The sequence below is a fragment of the Crocuta crocuta genome, unplaced genomic scaffold, assembly GCF_008692635.1.
Source record: "Crocuta crocuta isolate KB4526 unplaced genomic scaffold, BGI_CrCroc_1.0 scaffold166, whole genome shotgun sequence".
NCBI classification, from domain to species: Eukaryota; Metazoa; Chordata; class Mammalia; order Carnivora; family Hyaenidae; genus Crocuta; species Crocuta crocuta.
In genome coordinates this window covers 4,181,968-4,200,658 of record NW_027531018.1, presented here as the reverse complement: position 1 = coordinate 4,200,658, position 18,691 = coordinate 4,181,968, and the positions used below count along the sequence as shown (strand labels likewise).

Here is an 18,691-nt window from a genome sequence, read left to right as displayed (position 1 = left end):
AGACATGTTTGCCTCCCTTCTCCACTATGATTCTTGCCTAAATCCCATTAATTTAATTCACTGCCCCATCCCACCAAGGACAGGTAGGATAATGACATGTATACAACAGAGGTATACTACTTTGATATCCTTTCTTACTCCTCCCCAAAGGACCCCCACCCCCATATATTTAGACAGGAACTTATGACCTTTGATTTTCCTTGATTTCACCCATAATTATTCTTCTCAATGCAACTGAGGCCAGAGTAGAGAAGAAAGGGTAGGTTAAGAGGAATGGAGGTCAAGAGTGGCTCTAATCCACGAAGCAAGGGACATTTACTACTAGTTTGGAGTACATGGTGGCAGTTCATGGCTTGAAAAAATAAACTTCCAAAGTCTTCGACCCCACACAACACTCTAGCGGGTGGGCTTCCCTTAATTCATCAGCCATAGCAACACTGTATTCCAACCGGGGACATGGGTTTGCTCGCTTTAGCTGACAAGTGATTGACTTAGACAGCAGTACCTTCTTAAGGAGATCACCTTAATCTGGGGCAATTGTTGCCGCCATTACTAAGAAAATATCTTTAAATTCTTGCCCAATTTAAAAGTAAGGTCTAGAGGAGTTTTCCAAGGCTGCAGGTCTGCCTTCAATAATTGATCTATTTCAGTCTCTTTCATTCTCTAGTGAGTCACTTTGATCAGCATTGTAAATCCAGTTCAGATCATTAAAGGTCCAAATATAGGCCAATGCCTATATTAGTTACTAGGATTGCTGCAACAAGGATTTGGGTGGCTTAAACATTAGAAATTTATTGTCTCACAGTACAAAAGACAAGAAGTCCAAGATCAAGGTGTCAGAGGAGTTGGTTCCTTGTGAGGCTGTGAGAAAGAATCTGTCTCCTGTCTCTCATTTAGCTTCTAGTTTTTCTTGGCAATAATCCATTTCCCTGGACTTGTAGAAGCATCACCTTGATCTCTGCCTTCATCTTCATATGGCATTTTCCCTGTATGTCTGTGTCTAAATTTCCCCTCTTTATAAGGTTATCAGTCATATTGGGTTAGGGGCCTATCTGCTCTAGTATGACCTCATCTAATTATATCTGTTCCAACCTCATTCCCAAATAAGGTCACATTCTGATGTGCTGGGACTAGGACGTCAACATATGAGTTTGTGGTAACGTAACACAACACAACCCATAACAATGCCTTCCTATGGTTTCCCATGGGAGTTTGTCTGTTTCAGGGAAGTCTCCCCAAAAGAACCAAGCTCCCCTGTGGCAGCCAGGACTATTGAAAAGAATGTCAAGAACTTCGACTGTCATCTCTGAAGAGATCTAAGGTTAACATGAAAGATTGCAGGAAGGGTTAAGCCTTAAGACTTCCGGCTACTGCCATTCTTCCTTCACAAGCATTGTGCATCTAGCATGCTTGTCTCCCAAGCGAGCTATCTGAAATTTTAATAATTCACCTGGTTTATGCATATTTACTTCCTTTGCTCTGAGTGTAAGTGTATATATCTCAGTAACTATTATCTGAAAATGGTTGGAAACTTCTTTTAACCCGGGATTGTTCTTTCTACCATTTATGATATGGAAGTAGACTTGGGGCTGGCAGCCTGACTGGAGAGGAAGTCTTCTCCCCAGAGGAGTGTAAGCAACAACCAAGCTGCTATTTAGGCAACTGGCTTTGAACCTTCCTTCTGATACTTGACATGCAAATCCCTCTCTAAATCCTCCTTACCAGCAGACAACAAAATGGAGGACCATTTATCACCCTGCTGAATATACGATTTGGTCACCATCCTTGCCACTGATTCGCTCAGACTCTTCCATCAAATCCTGTTAAATCAGCCCACAAGACCCTCATACCCTCTCTTCAGGAAGCCATGTCTCTGTCAACATCCTATCCTCTTTGCCAAAAATGTTGATAACTATGAGGAGTGATTTTTTTTTTTTTTTGAGGAGTGAAATTTTACACCATTTGCTAATTAACAAGTTAAACTGCCACAGTTTAGTGGATGCGGCCAGATAACATAAGAATCCTGGGTCAGAGATAAAAGGCTTCATTTCTTACAACTATGATATCAGACAGAGAGCATCAGCTTTATCTTGCATTGGTTCCCTGGGCCCCAATTTCCACAGGATAAAGTGAAAAGGACCAAGTCATCCCTGTATACACTGTGGGTTGCATTATAGAAAAGAAGCCCTGAGCTTAGGAACAAAAATTTTTTATAATTTTTTTTTATAATATGCTTGCCCTTTTGCTCAGGGGAAACATCATCTCTATTTTCTAAGGTGGTTTCCTATACAAACATCCTGAAAAGATAGTGTAGAAAAAAGGCAATCTGTACTCCTGTTTCTCTACAAAATATAAAGGCAGCGATGGAAAGTTTTTTGTTTTCTTGCTTTTGTTTTGTTTTGTTTTTTAGCAGATTGTCCCCAGAGCTTGTGCTACTGACCATTACACTTGGGTAGTCAGAGTACAGTTTTATTCTTAGGTTTAGCTTTAGAAAGTAATTTGATATTATGGGTGACTTGAAAAACTTGGATATGAATTTTGTTGAAAATAGGAGCTTTGCATACCTAAAGAAATGTATTTTGCTTATATTAGTACCATCATTAACTGTAACTTTTTGAAAAGAGATAATAGTTGTTGACCTCGTTTTTCCAACTCTTGTTGGAGATTTCCTCTATCTGTAGGGGCAAGACATACATGAGAACAAATGTGTTTGTACGACTTGAAACAGCATTGCTTTTACTTGACTCAACAGTTCATTTTTCTTTTTAGACAGCACTCGTCTTAAATTTTAAAAAGGCTTTTATTTAACACATTTATTACAATATTTATGTGGCAGCAATATCTAACAAGCTTCTGAGACACAGGATAACTTTTTGATAGACTTTGCAACTCTGCCAGAAGCAGAACTCAAAATAAATGTGTTATTTAAAGCAACTGTGAGAGTAATAATAAAAGAAGTGTTGTTAATATCAAGGTTTTCAATCCAAGGTCCAACAGTGATTTTATTCACAGAGAAGAAAAATGAAAAGAAGTACTTAAATTAGAAAAAAAAATTGGGATACCTCTAGCAATACACATTTACCAAAAACTAGAGAAAAATAGGTCTAGAGATATGTTGAATATTGGCTGAAAAGAAACTTCAGTTGCCTGTATGTGAAGCCCCATGAATTATTCCACAGAATAGTACCAAATAAACTAATTCCCTTTATTCTTCAAAAATCAAAAGTGGTTTGTAAAAAAAAGTCAAAAGTGGTTTCATCTAAACCAAAAGTCATTGATTTCTCCTGGTTATATACTTTTCATTTCAAGCATTATTTACTTTTTTTTTCTTCTCTTCATAATGAGTTCTTAGTTTGAAGATTATGCTACCTCACTAGGGTGGCCTAAGAGTAGAATTCAGGGAGCCCTCTGAAAATATAGGTCTTAGGGTATAAGTTCATAGGCACATTTTTAGAAGGGTGATGGTCTGTATCTTTCATCTTTCATCCAGTTCTCATAGTGATACATGGCTCAGTAAAAATGAAGATCCATGAGTCTACTGCAGCAGTTTCCAAAGTAAAATATAAAAATGATTGATTCACGAGGGGTAAGTGAAGAAAATATTAGAATTTTTATTTATATTCATGCTTATTAAAAAAATAAGCTTTACCACTATACCATAGTATATCAGATTGAGAGCAGCATACTATGTTTATAAATCATAAATCTTAGTGATATTTACATTTATGCTTATGTATTGATAATATAGTGTCCATGTACCAAAATTCCTCACTAATAGTTACAAGACTCCAAAGATTGAAGAACACTGCTCTAGATTAGTGAATGTTTAGTTGTCATAAGATGCAGGGCATCTTTAATTAACATGTGGGAGGAGGTGAAGGAACAGTACATTCTCAAATACTAATATATTTTTATTCACTTCAAATTTCCAAGACACAATTTGTTTGGGGAAGAAGTCAGCTTCTTGTAATTGAACTGTGCCTAGGTGCTGCACATCCCTGCTTCCCTGGGCATCACTATCTCTGAAGGCACAGAATTCCATGACTGCTATCACTAGAACTTTCTAGACCAGTTCAGTTTTGCCTCTCTTGTTCCACTATGTATTATGTGGCATTGTCCAACTCCTGTAACAGTAGGTTTGTTTCACTTTGTTTCAATTTTCTCTGAGGCTACCTCAGAGTTTTTTCTTTAATATAAATGGATTTGACAACATTTCAGATGTAACGAACATCTTAGCAGATACTTTAAGGGTTGGACATTATGCAGTCATTTTTCTGCCAAGCAAATTTCTTCACAATCTGTAAGGTTTATTTGCAATGTGATGTTTTGACATTAAATACTAAAAAAAAAAAGGAAAAGCAGCACAACCTTATCCAAAATTTCCTACCAGAATATCTGAAAAGTCCTAGATCTGCCATTTAAATTTTGTCCTGATTTCCACCCTGATATTTAAATCTAAAATATTAACACTTTCTTGGAACATAAATTCACTATGATGAAAAAGAATCTGCACTGATGATAGAAAGATGAAGACTATCACCTTTATACTCCTTTGCTTAGTTTCTATTCTTTTAAAATCAGAATCTATGCATTTAATAAACCTATGCCTTTTTTTTTTTTTTTGACAGGCACTGAATAGAAGAAATGGGCATAGGTAGGGGAATAGCTTTGAATGAAAAACTGTGTAGATTGTGTGAGTTAGTCAAAATAGATGCAGGTGTGACAGGTTCAGAGCAAAGCTACTTCACAGGAAATGTATAGATGGCAACAAAATGTAAAATGTTTGAAGTGGTTTAAAGTAACAATACCAAATGAGTACACATCAACACAATAAAAGCAGCACTTAAAAGGAAGCTTGCACTTAAGGTAAAACCTGGAAGCAAACAGTGGCTAAAAGCAGAAGGCTGAATGCAACAAAGACTTTCAAGGACTAATTACTTCCATAAGTTTATGCTTTTCAGGACAGGAGTGATGCTTCCCCTTCTCACTAGAGAAAGCAAAGATTTCTCAGGCTTTGGGGAGAATCCTAACCACAAACGTACATTTTTAACGTTGTAAACTTCAGTAAAAAATTACATTTTGGTGGTCTCTGCTCAATAAAGCAAGCTATCCCTGCTTCTACCTTGTATTTAGACAAGGGAATTGCACTTCTCTATGGTCTATTCAGCACTAAGTTCTTGCTTTGCAGAAGATGGTAAGGCCTTCAACATAGGAATTGCAGCACTTTTGGCCCAACTCATTCCAGTGACTGCTTTCCCCCTCCCACACAGGCCATATCCCCCAATCCTTCCACCTTTCAAATATGCCTTCATGTAACTTTCCATGTACAGCCATCTAATGAGTGGAATACCACCAAAGTGCACAATCAGGCAAAACACGCTTTGTGTTGTATTGTTTAGTGAACATTAATGATCTCTCAAAGCATCCCAATGAATGTGTATGAGAGATTCCTACCCCCCAACCCTTTTTTTTTTTTTTTTTTTTTTGAGACAGAGAGAAAGTGCTTGAGCATGAGAGGGGAAGATGGAGAGGGAGAGAGAGAATCTTAAGCAGGTTTCTTGCTCAGTATGAAGCCCAGCATGGGGCTGGATCTCATGAATTGAGGTGAAATCAAGAGTCGAATGTTTTTTTTTTTTTGTTTTTTGTTTTAATGTTTTTTATTTATTTCTAGGAGAGAGAGAGAGAGACAGCGTGAGCAGGGGAGGGTCAGAGAGAGAGGGAGTCACAGACTCTGAAACAGGCTCCAGGCTCTGAGCTGGCAGTCAACACAGAGCCTGACGCGGGGCTCAAACTCACGAACCGCGAGATCATGACCTGAGCGAAAGTCGGACGCTTAACCGACTAAGCCACCCAGGCGCCCCCAAGAGTCGTATGTTTAATGGACTGAGTCACCCAGGCACCTCTTCTTTTCACTTTTTAATAATGATTTGTCCAGGTAAAATCCATGTGTTTAAAATTACAATAATTCATTAACTTATTCTTTTTGGGACTATTAACTCTTGTTTTGACAGGGATTTGAAAATTGCTTTAAAGCGTTATATAGCCCTAGGCGTCCTTGGGGCTTTGCATATGAAACTCCAGTTCTGCACTTTCCCAGCTGAGGAGTCTCAGGGAACCATGTGTATGCCCCAGACACTATGTGGAGTAAACACTCCCCTTCGTTCACCTCTTCTGCTTGCTAAGTCCACCAGAGAATATCCTGATCCAACCACAGGACAAGCCTGGAGGGGCCTGCTTTGGCATGACAGACAACATGAGGGAGAAGTAATCTGGAGAAAAGGTTAAAAAATGTTGACGTAACTTTTCCTTCCTTCCCACCAAAGGATCTGAGGACTAATGACCTTTAGAGTAATATGAAATTCCAATGCTAGACACCAGTTCATACCTATGTGTACATACCCAGGAAACAGGGTATCTTTTGAGATACAGAAGAAATAAGAAGCCCCAGATGGAAACAGTAAGATCAGAACTGAAGGAACAGTTCCTAGAATCCCTGGAGTTATGAGAAACAGGCCGATCTGGAAACACTCTTGTTGAACAGGCAACAATATTCAGAAAACTTAGCTCCCAACCCTGTCACAGGCCCTCTCTGTCCATTTTTCCCTTCATCCTCAGTTCCACTCCTAACCTCAGAGCTGCTAGTTTGATCCCTTACTTTCTTTGAAAACTTACCCTCTTGGGTCTCTGGCTGCCATCAGGGGTCTGGATCTGTAAATGTCTCCATAACCAATACCCTCCAAAGTGGATAAGAAAGACAAAAAAAGGGTTCCTTTATTTTCTTGGTATCCATGCTGTGAATTTTTAATACACTCTATAATGGAAATGTATGTTCACCTTACTTACAATCCACAAGGTAGTCCATAATTTTTTTTAAAAAAATTTTATAAATTTTTTTTTTCTGAGAGACAGAGAGAGAGAGAGAGAGAGAGAGAGAGAGAATGTGAGCAGGGGAAGGTCAGGGAGAGAGGGAGACACAGAATTTGAAACAGGTTCCAGGCTCTGAGATGGCTGTCAGCACAGAGCCCGATGTGGGGCTCGAACCCACGAACTGTGAGATAATGACCTGAGCCGAAGTCAGGCACTTAACTGACTGAGCCACCCAGGGGCCCCAAGGTAGTCCATAATTAATGAGCTTTTTTGTAGGCTGGCCTTGGGGTATCTATCACAGAGGATTTAATTTCTCCATGAAAATGTGTTTTTGGTAACTTTTTATTTGGGTAAAATGTCAAACTTATGGAAAAGTTACAGGAATAGTCCAAGGAATTCCCCTATAGCTTTTACTCACAATATTTACATTTTTTTCCACTGGTTCTGTGTGTGTGTGTGTATACCGAGAAAATACTTTTTAAATTTTAATTAACTTACAAACTTAGAACATGAATTATTACTAGATTGGGGTCTGTTTAAAAATTTGATAAAGAAGACGTTTTATTCTATGCTTTTTAATTTCCTTTAATTCCTTTAAGTCTTATTATTTTGCTATAATAAGGGTTCATTCCAAAATTCTATTTTTCTAAGACCTGTGGTCCTTTCCAATAATAGGATTGGTATTTAGTGATTTATAATCAATGTTTCAAGATGTTGGGATATCATTTAGTGAATGATAATCATTTTCATATCTGTAGTAGAAAACTGGGGATGCTAGGAATCAATCAAAGTGACTTTTTATTCCTGAGGTCACCAGTCTAGTGTATCCATGACTCTGCTAATAGTGATTTAAAGATTGCAAGGTTCATATTTCTCCTGCTTTGAAATTGAGCTCTTTTAAAAATCTCATCTTTATAAAAAACCAAACTCTGTAGATTACTTAGTTCTTCAGAGAGCTTAGGTTAATGCCATTAAAAATAAAATTCCAGCTCCAGAAAATATGTTTAGGAATTTCCATTATGGAATCACAGCATCATTTTCTTCATCAATACTGACATTCCTTTGGTAAAAATAGCATTCCGAGGGGCGAATGGGTGGCTCAGTCAGTTAAATGTCAGACTTCAGCTCAGGTCATGATCTCACCTTCCATGGGTTTGAGCCCTGCGCTGGGCTCTGTGCTGACAACTCAGAGCCTGGAGCCTGTTTCAGATTCTGTGTCTCCCTCTCTCTCTGCACCTTCCCCACTTGTGCTTTGTCTCCCTCTGTCTCTCAAAAATAAATAAATGTTAAAAATTTTAAAAATGTATCATTGTGATAATTCAAATAGGATAGGAAAATTCACAGATGTGTACTTAATTAGACAGAGAAACTTGATGAGTCTTAGGACATACGTACCAGTGTCCAGCACAAATATTTAAAAATAAGCTATTAGCAAAAAGAACAAGTCTCCTTTCCCACTTCTGCACTTGAATTTTCTCATTGGAACTTTATATGACTCGACATGGCAATGCAAGATGGCTGATGAAATAGATCCAAATTGTTCTATGTGTGTGTGTGTGTGTGTGTGTGTGTGTGTGTGTAAATGTTTTACTTCTGCACTTCATGGTATATTCCCTGGATTCTTAATAACTCCGAGGTTAAATTAAATCAAAATCATATGATTGCATTTTTATGTTGGCTGTTAGCCTCTTTCATCTTGGATAATACGACATAAAAATGAACTAATAGGAATTAAATTGCTAATATGAATGAAAATAGCCTTTCCCAAAGTGTAGAATAATGTCAAACAAAAGTTAACATTTATTGATATGACACATTATGTTATGGCAGATATTTTTATAAAACAATCTTTGATATTTATAGATGAACTATTTTATACTCATATTGCATCTAACCCATGATTGCTTATTTTCTTAAAAAAAGATGATGAAATAGTGCAACAGAAAAAAAAATGCTCAACCTATTTTGTTATGTATGCCAACAGTTAAACGAAGAAATGTAATAAAATGCAGAGTTGAAAGGTCCAAAGAGCTAGTGGTATCAAAGACTATCATTTCTATTCATCTTTTTTAAGGCAACACTATCACAAATACACTTTAACAACCAGGGCATTCCACCAGGGCACAGACTGCAGGTGACCCCATCAGTTTGTGCAAGTCAGGTCACTACAATTACCGGATATATGTACAAGGTGCGAATTTGAGTACAGGTAACAAGTGATTTTTATAGTAACAGATAAATGCCATTTTTGAGGCTTCTTTCCTTTTTTTTTTTTTCCTCTGAAGACTTGAAGTATTGAAGTGAATACATTTTTGTCACGTTAAATGGAAGAAAAAGTAGGTGGTGACTTAGCTCCTGAAATTTGAATACTGTTCTTAGTCATCTGCAACCGTAAAGTGCTTTCAGAGATTCCACACATTCTTGTAGGAGTCAAAACCCAAGACTACTAATCGGGTGTATGTTTTGCTAATCTATTCCTGAGGCTTTGCCTAAAAAATTGGCATTGCCATCTTCAACATCTTTCTTCTGGAACCATGGTTTTGAATTTGTTCCTTGTTGATAAGATTCCAGAAAATGACAGATTCCAGGAATTTCACTGGGGAAGTTTGGTGGAAGTTCCTCCCTTGATCGAGGGGTGAACACAAAACCAGGGCAGTCTTTGAGTAATCTGAAAAGATTAAAATAAAAGTGTTAATATTAAAATCTACTACTGATAAAACTGTCTATGCAAGAAAAGACACTCTCCCTAAATGAATATTCCTGGAAATACATATCTCCTTTGACTTATGATGAGTTATCCCTCAATAAATTAAAAATATCATGAACTGAAAATATCATAAGTTGAAAACGCATTTGGTACACATAATTTACGGAACATCATAGCTTAGCCTCACCTGCCTTAATGTGCTCAGAACACTTATATTAGCCTGCAGTTTGGCAAAATCTTCTGACACACAGCCTGTTTTATAAATAAACATTTAATATTTCATGTAACGTATTAAATATTTTACTGAACGCGACAAACAGAATGACCATGAGGGTGCGGAATGGTTTTAAGTGTATGGGTTGTTTATCCCCCTGTCTGCAAATGAGAGAGTATCACGTGGCATATTAGTAACCTGAGAAAAGATCAAAATTTAAAATTCAAACTATGGTTTGTACTAACTGCATGTAGTTTTTGTACATTGTAAAGTTGAGAATTCATTAAGTTGTATCATTGCAAGCTGAGGACTGTCTGTATTAATAGAGCAGCCATTTTCAGTATGAATGACAGAGAGATCTTAATGATGTTAGCAAACATCTTCACAGAAGAACAATGAAGAATCAATTCACATTAACGAAAATAATTCTACCAAATAATGTATTCACTCCTATTAGGAAAAATACTTATAAAATATTTTTGTAAAGATATAATCAATAACTCATATAACCATTAATTCACAGTACTGGGAGAAAATGCAAAATAATCCAAAAGTCTAATAATAGCAAGAAAACTCCAAGCCCTTGTATAAACATAAGATTATAGAATAAAGCTAGAATAAAGCTTCCTAAGTTGAAAGAAACAACATTGTCTATTTATCAATTCATTCATTTTATAAATGCTACTGAGAAGTAATCAAGGGCAATAAATTATGAAAGAAAAATTCTATGTAAGTTTTATATATATATATATAAATAATGTGAGAATAGCATTTGAATCTCAGTAGAATTTATATGACTTCTAGGTTAGTACGACTAAAAGGAGATTTAATTGTACAAATTGACACTCTTCTTAACTATCTAGTATTTGAAATATTTCTTCTTAAGTAAATTTTATTATTTACTACCAACTATGTGTCCAATATGGTAAACTCATTTTATTTCATTTATTTTTAATTTGTTCTAAGGTTTTCATTTATATTCCAGTTAGATAACATACAATATATATTACAAACATGTTATATTAGTTTCAAGTGTACAGTAGAGTGACTTCACACTTTCATACAATGCCCAGTGCTCATCACAAGTGCCCTCCTAATCCCCATCACCTATTTTTCCCATCTCCCTGCCCACCTCTCCTCCGGTAACCATCAGTTTGTTCTCTATGGTTAAGAGTCTGTGTCTTCTTTTTTTCCTAAAGTTTCTTTATTTTGAAGAGAGAGAGAATATGAATTTGCTGACAACATGGAGCCCAATGAGAGGCTTGATCTCATAAACTATAAGATCATGACCTGAGCTGAAATCAAGAGTTGGATGCTTAACCAACTGAGCCACCCAGGTGCCCCAAGTGTCTGTTTCTTGGCTTTCAGTCCTCCTCTCTCTTTTCTCTGTGCTCATTTGTTTTGTTTCTTCCACATATGAGTTAAATTCATTTTAAATTCCAGTCCTACTGATGAAGTTACTGGCCTATCATTCTACTTGCTTCCCTAGCTTTCTGTCAAATGGAAACTTAATAAGTGTCTTTCTAATCTATTATTCAGGCAATGGATGAAAAATGTTGACAGTTCTGGGCCCTAAACCAACTTTTACAGAAAACCACTTTCTATCTCTGCCCAACCAGAGCATGGCCTCCTACTCATCTGTTTGTGATGTCATGTCTGAATGCAATTGAATGATGGTGCTGCATTAGATTTGGTACTGTGACATCGTTCTATGCAATGAAGAAACCAACTGAATAGAAATCCACGTCTCACAAATGACAGACTTCCAAGCAGAAAAGAACATGTGAGTATTCAGTTAGGTCATTTTTGAAAACTCATCAATAAATATGCAATCTGCAAAATAATTAATAAAACGATGTTTTAGTCATGATCCAGACATATTTGAGTGCCTATTATTTATAAGACATGATATTAGGTAACATATAATGAAAAGTTACAGAATTCCGTAGTATTAAAAGTATAGGCTTCAAAGCCTGGTAGACCTAGGTTTGAATAGCAGCAAAGGTGTGTGTTTTTTAGCCTGTAAAAAGGAGTTAATAGTACAGGTCTCTTAGGACAGTTGTGAAGATTAAATTAATAGATTAAACCAGATTAGTTAAGCATCAATTAGCTATCACACAACATTCATACTGGTAACATTTGGGGACTATGAACCTTCATATATTGTTGGTCGAATAGAAATCTGTAAGACTGATTTGGACAGCTAACTGATGCTCAGCAAAGCTGAACTGGAGATAGCCTATGATCTGGGAATACCGTCTATAGGTATATTATAGATGTGCATGGCTTATTCATACTCTAGACTACATATTATATCACACGCACATATAGTGCCATGCTACATCTGGCTCATACTGGCTTATGAGAACCAAGTGTTAAACATTCAGGACTTTTATGAGTCAGTTAAACCATCTGTAACCTGAAACTTGCTATGGTAGGAATAGGTACACAATAGAAATTGGTAAATGCTAAAAAGTTGAGATTTTTTTCACTTTATGCCTCCCCCACCCCCCGCTCAACTCCCTGTGCTGGTTTACCAGCACACCACTGCATTAGGAATAGTTTAATTAAAGGAACTAGATTTACATTTCATCAAAAAAAAATCTCAAAAACATAGTATTAAACAGATTCAAGGCAAGTCATGAAAGGATGTAAACAGGTTGAATGGGAATCCGTTTTTCTCTGGTTTTGCTTTTCTACCTGCAGGAACCTAAATGAGAGTTTAGCCTCCTGGCCTCTCTCTGTCCACTTTCTTTCCTGGTAATCAGAAGCGACATGTCTTATTGGTGAGTTTGGAATAAGCTGAACATGCTCTTCTCAGGGCCTTCCTGCCTCTCTGGGAGCCTGGCTGTGTGCAGGAAATCTATGTTCTAGGCTCCTCCTGCCAACCCGAAGGGACACAGAGTCCAGCAAGTCAGACAGTGGGGGTTGGGGCCTAGAATATACATATATTTTTTATTAAACAGGGATCTGAAAGAAATATGGCAAACTGTTGACATTTATTAAATATTATTATTGGCCACAAGGGTATCATATTTTCTTTGATTTTTTTTCTGTATGCTCAAAATATTTTAAAAAAACAATTATAAAAGTGCAGGAAACTAAAGGTTTGATAAATAAAAAATTATAAAATTATAAGTGATTAACAGCTTTCGTTTTTTTTCTGTTCACATCATCCCAACATTTCCTGTTAAATACGGTAATTATAATCATAACTTTATATTAATATAAAGTATTCAGCATTTAGAAGTGGCTTTAAAGTATATCATTTGAAATTATTAAGTGCCTTGCTCAAGATGATGTATCTAGAAAGCTCCGTGTTTGTGACTGTATGGCATGTCTTCTAAATACAAGTTTTATGCTTTTTAAAGAAACTTACAGATGAACACAATTAGAAGGTCATGGAGTTAGAAATGTTCATTAAATCATCTTTAAGAAAAGATCAGAATTTTTAAGGAAAACAGGTTGGAAAAATAAAACCATTTAAATGAAAGCTTGATGGCGGTGCCTGGGTGGCTCAGTCGGTTGAGTGTCCAACTTGGACTCAAATCATGATCTCACGGTTTGTGAGTTCGAGCCCCGCATCAGGCTCTGTGCTGACAGCTCAGAGTCTGGAGCCTGGAGCCTGCTTCGGATTCTGTGTCTCCCTCACTCTCTCCCCCACTTGTGCTCTGTCTCTGTCTCTCAAAAATAAATAAAGGCAAATTTAAAAAAATTAAAAAATATAAATGAAAGCTTGATGGAATTAAGGCCTAAGAAAAGCAGCAAGAGCCTCAAGCAAGTGGTGGAAGTTTTCCTTTATTCTTTCTTGACCAGGTAACAGTTACCCTGAAATGTTACAAGAACTATCCTGTTTTTTGTCATCTCTCTCATACTGTCTTTCTTCTCTTTGTTCTTTCCCCTTATAGAATTTAAGTCCTGTTTCCCTGTTATTAGTTCTCAGATCTCTCTTGCAGATAAGAGTTCCAAAGTCTACTATCCACCTACACTGGGTACTATCCATTTATACCTCCCACCTGCCATTTTGTCTTTAATGATCCCTCATCACCACATGAACCTATCTCTTTAGTCCACTGACCTGAAACTTGGACAATAGCTCACTTTTATGCACTTCGGTAAGAGCTAAAAGGAATGTGGAAAACTGTCCCCGAAAATAAACTACTCATGACATTCAGAATAAAGAAATGTGTAATGGTCATCACACAACAACATTCTAAATTACTGGTTAGAACTGGAAGTGAAAGGTAAGGATTTGAGGTTAAGGGTTTTTTGTTCATGTGGGTGTGTATTCTGTGTCTCAAATTTGTAAGTCCTTCGTAAATATATCAAGGAAGCTACATCTGATATTATTTTATTTTTTGACAAATGCCACCCCAAAATTCAATGCATTACCAGTGAAGTTCTCCTTAAGAACTAATTAGATTTTATATTTGTACAACTTATTTTCTTTTTAATTTTTTAGAGAGAGAGAGAGAGAGGGAGTGCACGAGTGGAAGAGGGGCAGAGAGAAAGGGAGACACAGAATCAGAAGCAGGATCCAGGCTCAAAGTTGTCAGTACAGAGCCCACAGCAGGGTTCAACCTCACAAACAGTGAGATCATGACCTGAGCTGAAGGTGGAGGTTTAACCGACTGAGCTACCCAGGTGCCCCTGTACAACTTCTAATAGCATCTACTGTTTGTCCCTAACTTTGGTGGAACTGAAATTATATCTCTGTTTTACAATCCAATTGTTAAATTTCCCAAAGCATGGACTTTTGATTGAAATTTAAATTAGCTACTTTCTTTTTAAGTTTTTCTATCATTTGGGAAGAAAATAAACTATTTTTAAAAGAAAGCATTTTAAAATGTCATCAAAGCTATTTCACATTAAATATTTATTTCTTGCCAACACAAAGCACTTTAACTACTGCTTGCCCTTTACGTAAGACATAAATATTCCCTATGTGAGAGTGACAGGTAAATTGAAAAAGGAAAAATAGGGGCACGTGCACCCTAATGTTTATAGCAGCACTTTCAACAATAGCCAAATTATAGAAAGAGCCCAAAAGTCCATTGACTGATGAATGGATCAAGAAGATGTGGTATATACATACAATGGAATATTACTCAGCCATCAAAAAGAAGGAAATCTTGCCATTTGCAACAATAGGGATGGAACTAGAGTGTATTATGCTAACTGAAATAAGTCAGTTAGAGGAAGACAAATAGTACATCATTTCACTCATATGTGGAAGTTAAGAAAAAAAAGAAAAAAAAACAGATACATATAGGGGAAGGGAAAGGAAAATAAAATAAGATAAAACAGAGAGGGAAGCAAACCATAAGAGACTCTTTAACTATAGAGAACAAACTGAGGGTTGCTGGAAGGGAGGTGGGCAGGGGATGGGCTAAATGGGTGATGGGTATTAAGGGGGTGCACTTCTGGAGCACCTGAGTGACTCAGTTAAGCATCTGGCTCTAGGTTTCAGCTCAGGTCATGATCTCCCAGTTTTGTAAATTTGAGCCCTGCATTGGGCTGTGCACTTGCAATGTAGAGCCTGCTTGGGATTCTTTCTCTCTCTTTCCCTCTCTCTCTGCCCCTCCCCTACTCACGGGGTCTCTGTCTCTCTCAAAAAATAAATAAATAAACCTAAAAAAAAAAGGGAGGGGAGCACTTGTGATCAACACTGGGTGTTATAGTAAGTGATAAATCATTAAATTCTACTCCTGAAACTGATATTACACTATACACGAACTAGAATTTAAATAAAAACTTGAAACAAAAAAAGGATAAAAACTATACCATGTTTGCTTATAAAAGATAGAAATAAATACAGCAAAGGCATTTATGCTCAGTATTGACTAAATTTTCATTATAGTTTATATATGTGCATATAAATACATACTAAGAAGTAATAAAAAAACATAAAATGTGAATAGTTATTGTCTCTGGATAGTGAAATTATGAGTTATTTTTATTTACTTATAACTTTCTGATAGCAAATATGAATTTTCTAAAATAAGCATATATTACTATTATCATAAAAACACTTTATTAAAAAAAAAAGTAATACTGTGGTGTAGAATCCTGTTTTTGCACATCTAGTAAGTCTAGTAACATAGGCAACATGGCAACTCTAAGGCCTTGTCCTGGTGCCGGAAATGTGTATCAAAGTGTCATGATCCTCTGTTGGAAGAGAAGAGAACCGATATTACACTTTGGAAGTGAAATGAGGAGCTGATAGCAATGTTTCCTATCAAGATTCAAGACAACCAGACTTTCAGATATGAAACAAAGGAAGATTTTCTTTTATACTGCTTTAAAACAATTAAAATAGAAAAAAGAGAAAGTATACTTTTTCTATGCAGAGGTTTGGTTTTAAGGATAGATATATACACACACGGACTTCTCGAGGTATACACGCACATATATGACATTACTGAACACTCAACAGTAGTGACTGGACTAGCAACTACTCTTAGGTTATCACCGGATTCCTGCTCTCAAATCCTGCAAAGAGAGCAGAGTCAAATCCTGAAGACAGGAGTTCTCCTCCCTTCCAGGCGTTTCCAGAAGTCTACAGGTCTATTACCATCACAATAATCCCCAGGGAGTTTTCCAATCTCATGGATAGTGACTCATTTTCATATCAAAGAGTGGACCTTCAATCAGTAAATACTTTCAGCTTTCCTACTGTGTTCTAGGCATTGATCTGGGAACTAGAGATGGAAATTGCTACCACAGGAAGCTCACATTCTCTAAGGGGAGGCAGGCAGTAAACACATAAAGAAAACACCATTTCAGACACAGATACGAACTGAGAAGGTGAAAAAAAATAAAATAATGTGAGGTGTGTGAGGCGAAAGTTGTTCCTCTAGGTATGACAGTTAAGGAGTGTCTTTTGTTTTTGAGAGAGAGAAAGGGAGCGTGTACATCAGCAGTGGAGGAGCAGAGAGAAAGAGAATCATAAACAGGCTCCACACTCACCACGAAGCCCAACGTGATGCAGGAAAGAAGTGGAAAGCAGAGGAATAGCCAGTATCTTCGATTCAGGAAAGGGTTTAGAAAGTCTGATGAACACAAGTAAGGCCAGGGTGGCAGAGTATCAGAGAGCGATGGAGAAAATGGAAGAAAATAAAGTGACACAGGCTGGCAGGATATTGATCAAAGAGGACATTTTAGTCTGTGGTAACAAATTTAAATTTTATTCTGGCTGCAATGGGAGGCCATTCCTGTTTTTATCACAGGAATGATGATATCTGACTTGTACTTCAGAAAGACAATCTGGCCACTGTGTGGAGAATGAACTGTGGGCAGAAGGTGAGCAAGAAAGCAAGCAGAGAATGAGGAAGATCCTGTTGGCTGAGGTGGAACAGATGAAGGAGGCTTGCCTTGGGGTGTAGTACTGAAGGAAGTAAAAATAAAGATGTATTCAGGATATTTAATTGTAGGAGGGAGTGGTAAGCTGTAAGAGGGAGAAAGCAACGCTCACTCTGAGATTTATAGTCGAGGCAACGCAATAGAAGGCGATGCCATTTTAAGGAGACTGATAAAGCTAGGCTGGGTGGGAAGTGGGTTATATCATATTGTAGTGTGTGGGAAATCACTCGTTCTAAGACTATCATGTTAATATTAGTATGTCAACTAGTCATCCAAGTAGAAATACAGAATATGATACACAAGCGTGTAGCTCACTGGAGAATTGTGGGATGGGCTAGAGATGAGAGAAAAGGCGAGTCAGTGAAGTTCAGACAAAGAAGAGGATAGGGACAGAGGTCTGGGCACCGCAACATTCGAAAGGGAATGAGTACCCGCACCAGACACTGAGAAGGTGTAGCCATGCGGTAGGTAATAAGGAAACAGGTTAAGTGTGGTGTCATGAAAGCATAAGAAAGAAAATGTTTAAAGGAGGGAGTTCTCAAGCCCTTCGGTTGCCAGAGATATTGAGGAAGATAAGGGGACAGAACCAAGCATGATTTTAGCAAGGAACACTGATGGCCCTGATGAGACCCATTTCATTGGGTGCAAGGGACAAACACTGATGAAAGTGAGTCAGAGGGCGAACAGGAGGTAAAAGAAAGTTGAGACAGTGAACACAGACAACTCTTGCAAGGAGTTTTGCTGGAAAAACGGGCAGAAATACAGGGGAATAGCTGAGATACACCGGGAAACAAGGAAGAAACTGTTTTAAGAGTTTTAATAGTAAGATATGTCTGTATTCTGACGGGAATAATCGTTTCACTAGAGAACTTAATCACAGAAAGAAAGCAGGTATTTTTAGGAGGTAAGTTTTGGAGAAGGTGAGGGGCAGCAGCACTCAGAGCAAACCTGGAGGGAATCATCTGGAAAAGGAGCCAGGCAGCTGGGACATGGTCACCGGAATGAAAGGCTTAGACCAGGGCACTGGGGTAGCTAGGCTGATGGTATCTGCCGGGGAAGGTGGTATAGTGCTTACCTGACTGCATTTTTTTTCTTTTCCTGTGAAATATGAAGTGAAGTTGTCAACTTAGAATTAAGGTTGCCAAGGAAAGGTTGTGGAGTTTTAAGGAGAAAGAAGATGCTATAAAGTATTTGTCTCTGAGAATAGAAAAGATAACTTGCTTGGTGTAGTCAGTTTGAGAAGTCACCTACCGCACATATCTCAAAAGCGTTTTGCTATTCAATCACTTTCATTATGACTGAGTTCTTAAAATGAGATGAAACGTATCCATCCATGTCTGGCACCTGAATTAAGGATACGTTGAGGACCATGACCTATAATATGTGGAGACCATGCTAACTCTGGGTAGCTAGTGCCAGGATTGTACTGGCCAGATTAGCCATCAAAGCATGGAGAGCATCAACACGTGCTTTGAAAAGAATCGTGGGGAAGAGTAGGATGTGTATCAAGGATTACAGCTGGGCTACAAATATCTCGGGAG

At 37.5% G+C, this 18,691-nt stretch overlaps 1 protein-coding gene across 3 annotated transcripts in view; it reads right to left on the bottom strand.

Moving 5' to 3' along the window:
* Nucleotides 1–5,624: 5,624 nt before the first annotated feature.
* Nucleotides 5,625–18,691, bottom strand: part of GUCY1A1 (guanylate cyclase 1 soluble subunit alpha 1) — a 64,321-nt gene continuing 51,254 nt past the window's right edge. For all 3 annotated transcript variants that reach the window (XM_077770936.1, XM_077770937.1, XM_077770938.1), the window contains exon 9: nucleotides 5,625–9,535. In XM_077770936.1, coding sequence (XP_077627062.1) covers nucleotides 9,334–9,535 — 202 coding nt within the window. In that variant the 3' untranslated portion in view covers nucleotides 5,625–9,333. The remainder of the gene's footprint in view (nucleotides 9,536–18,691) is intronic.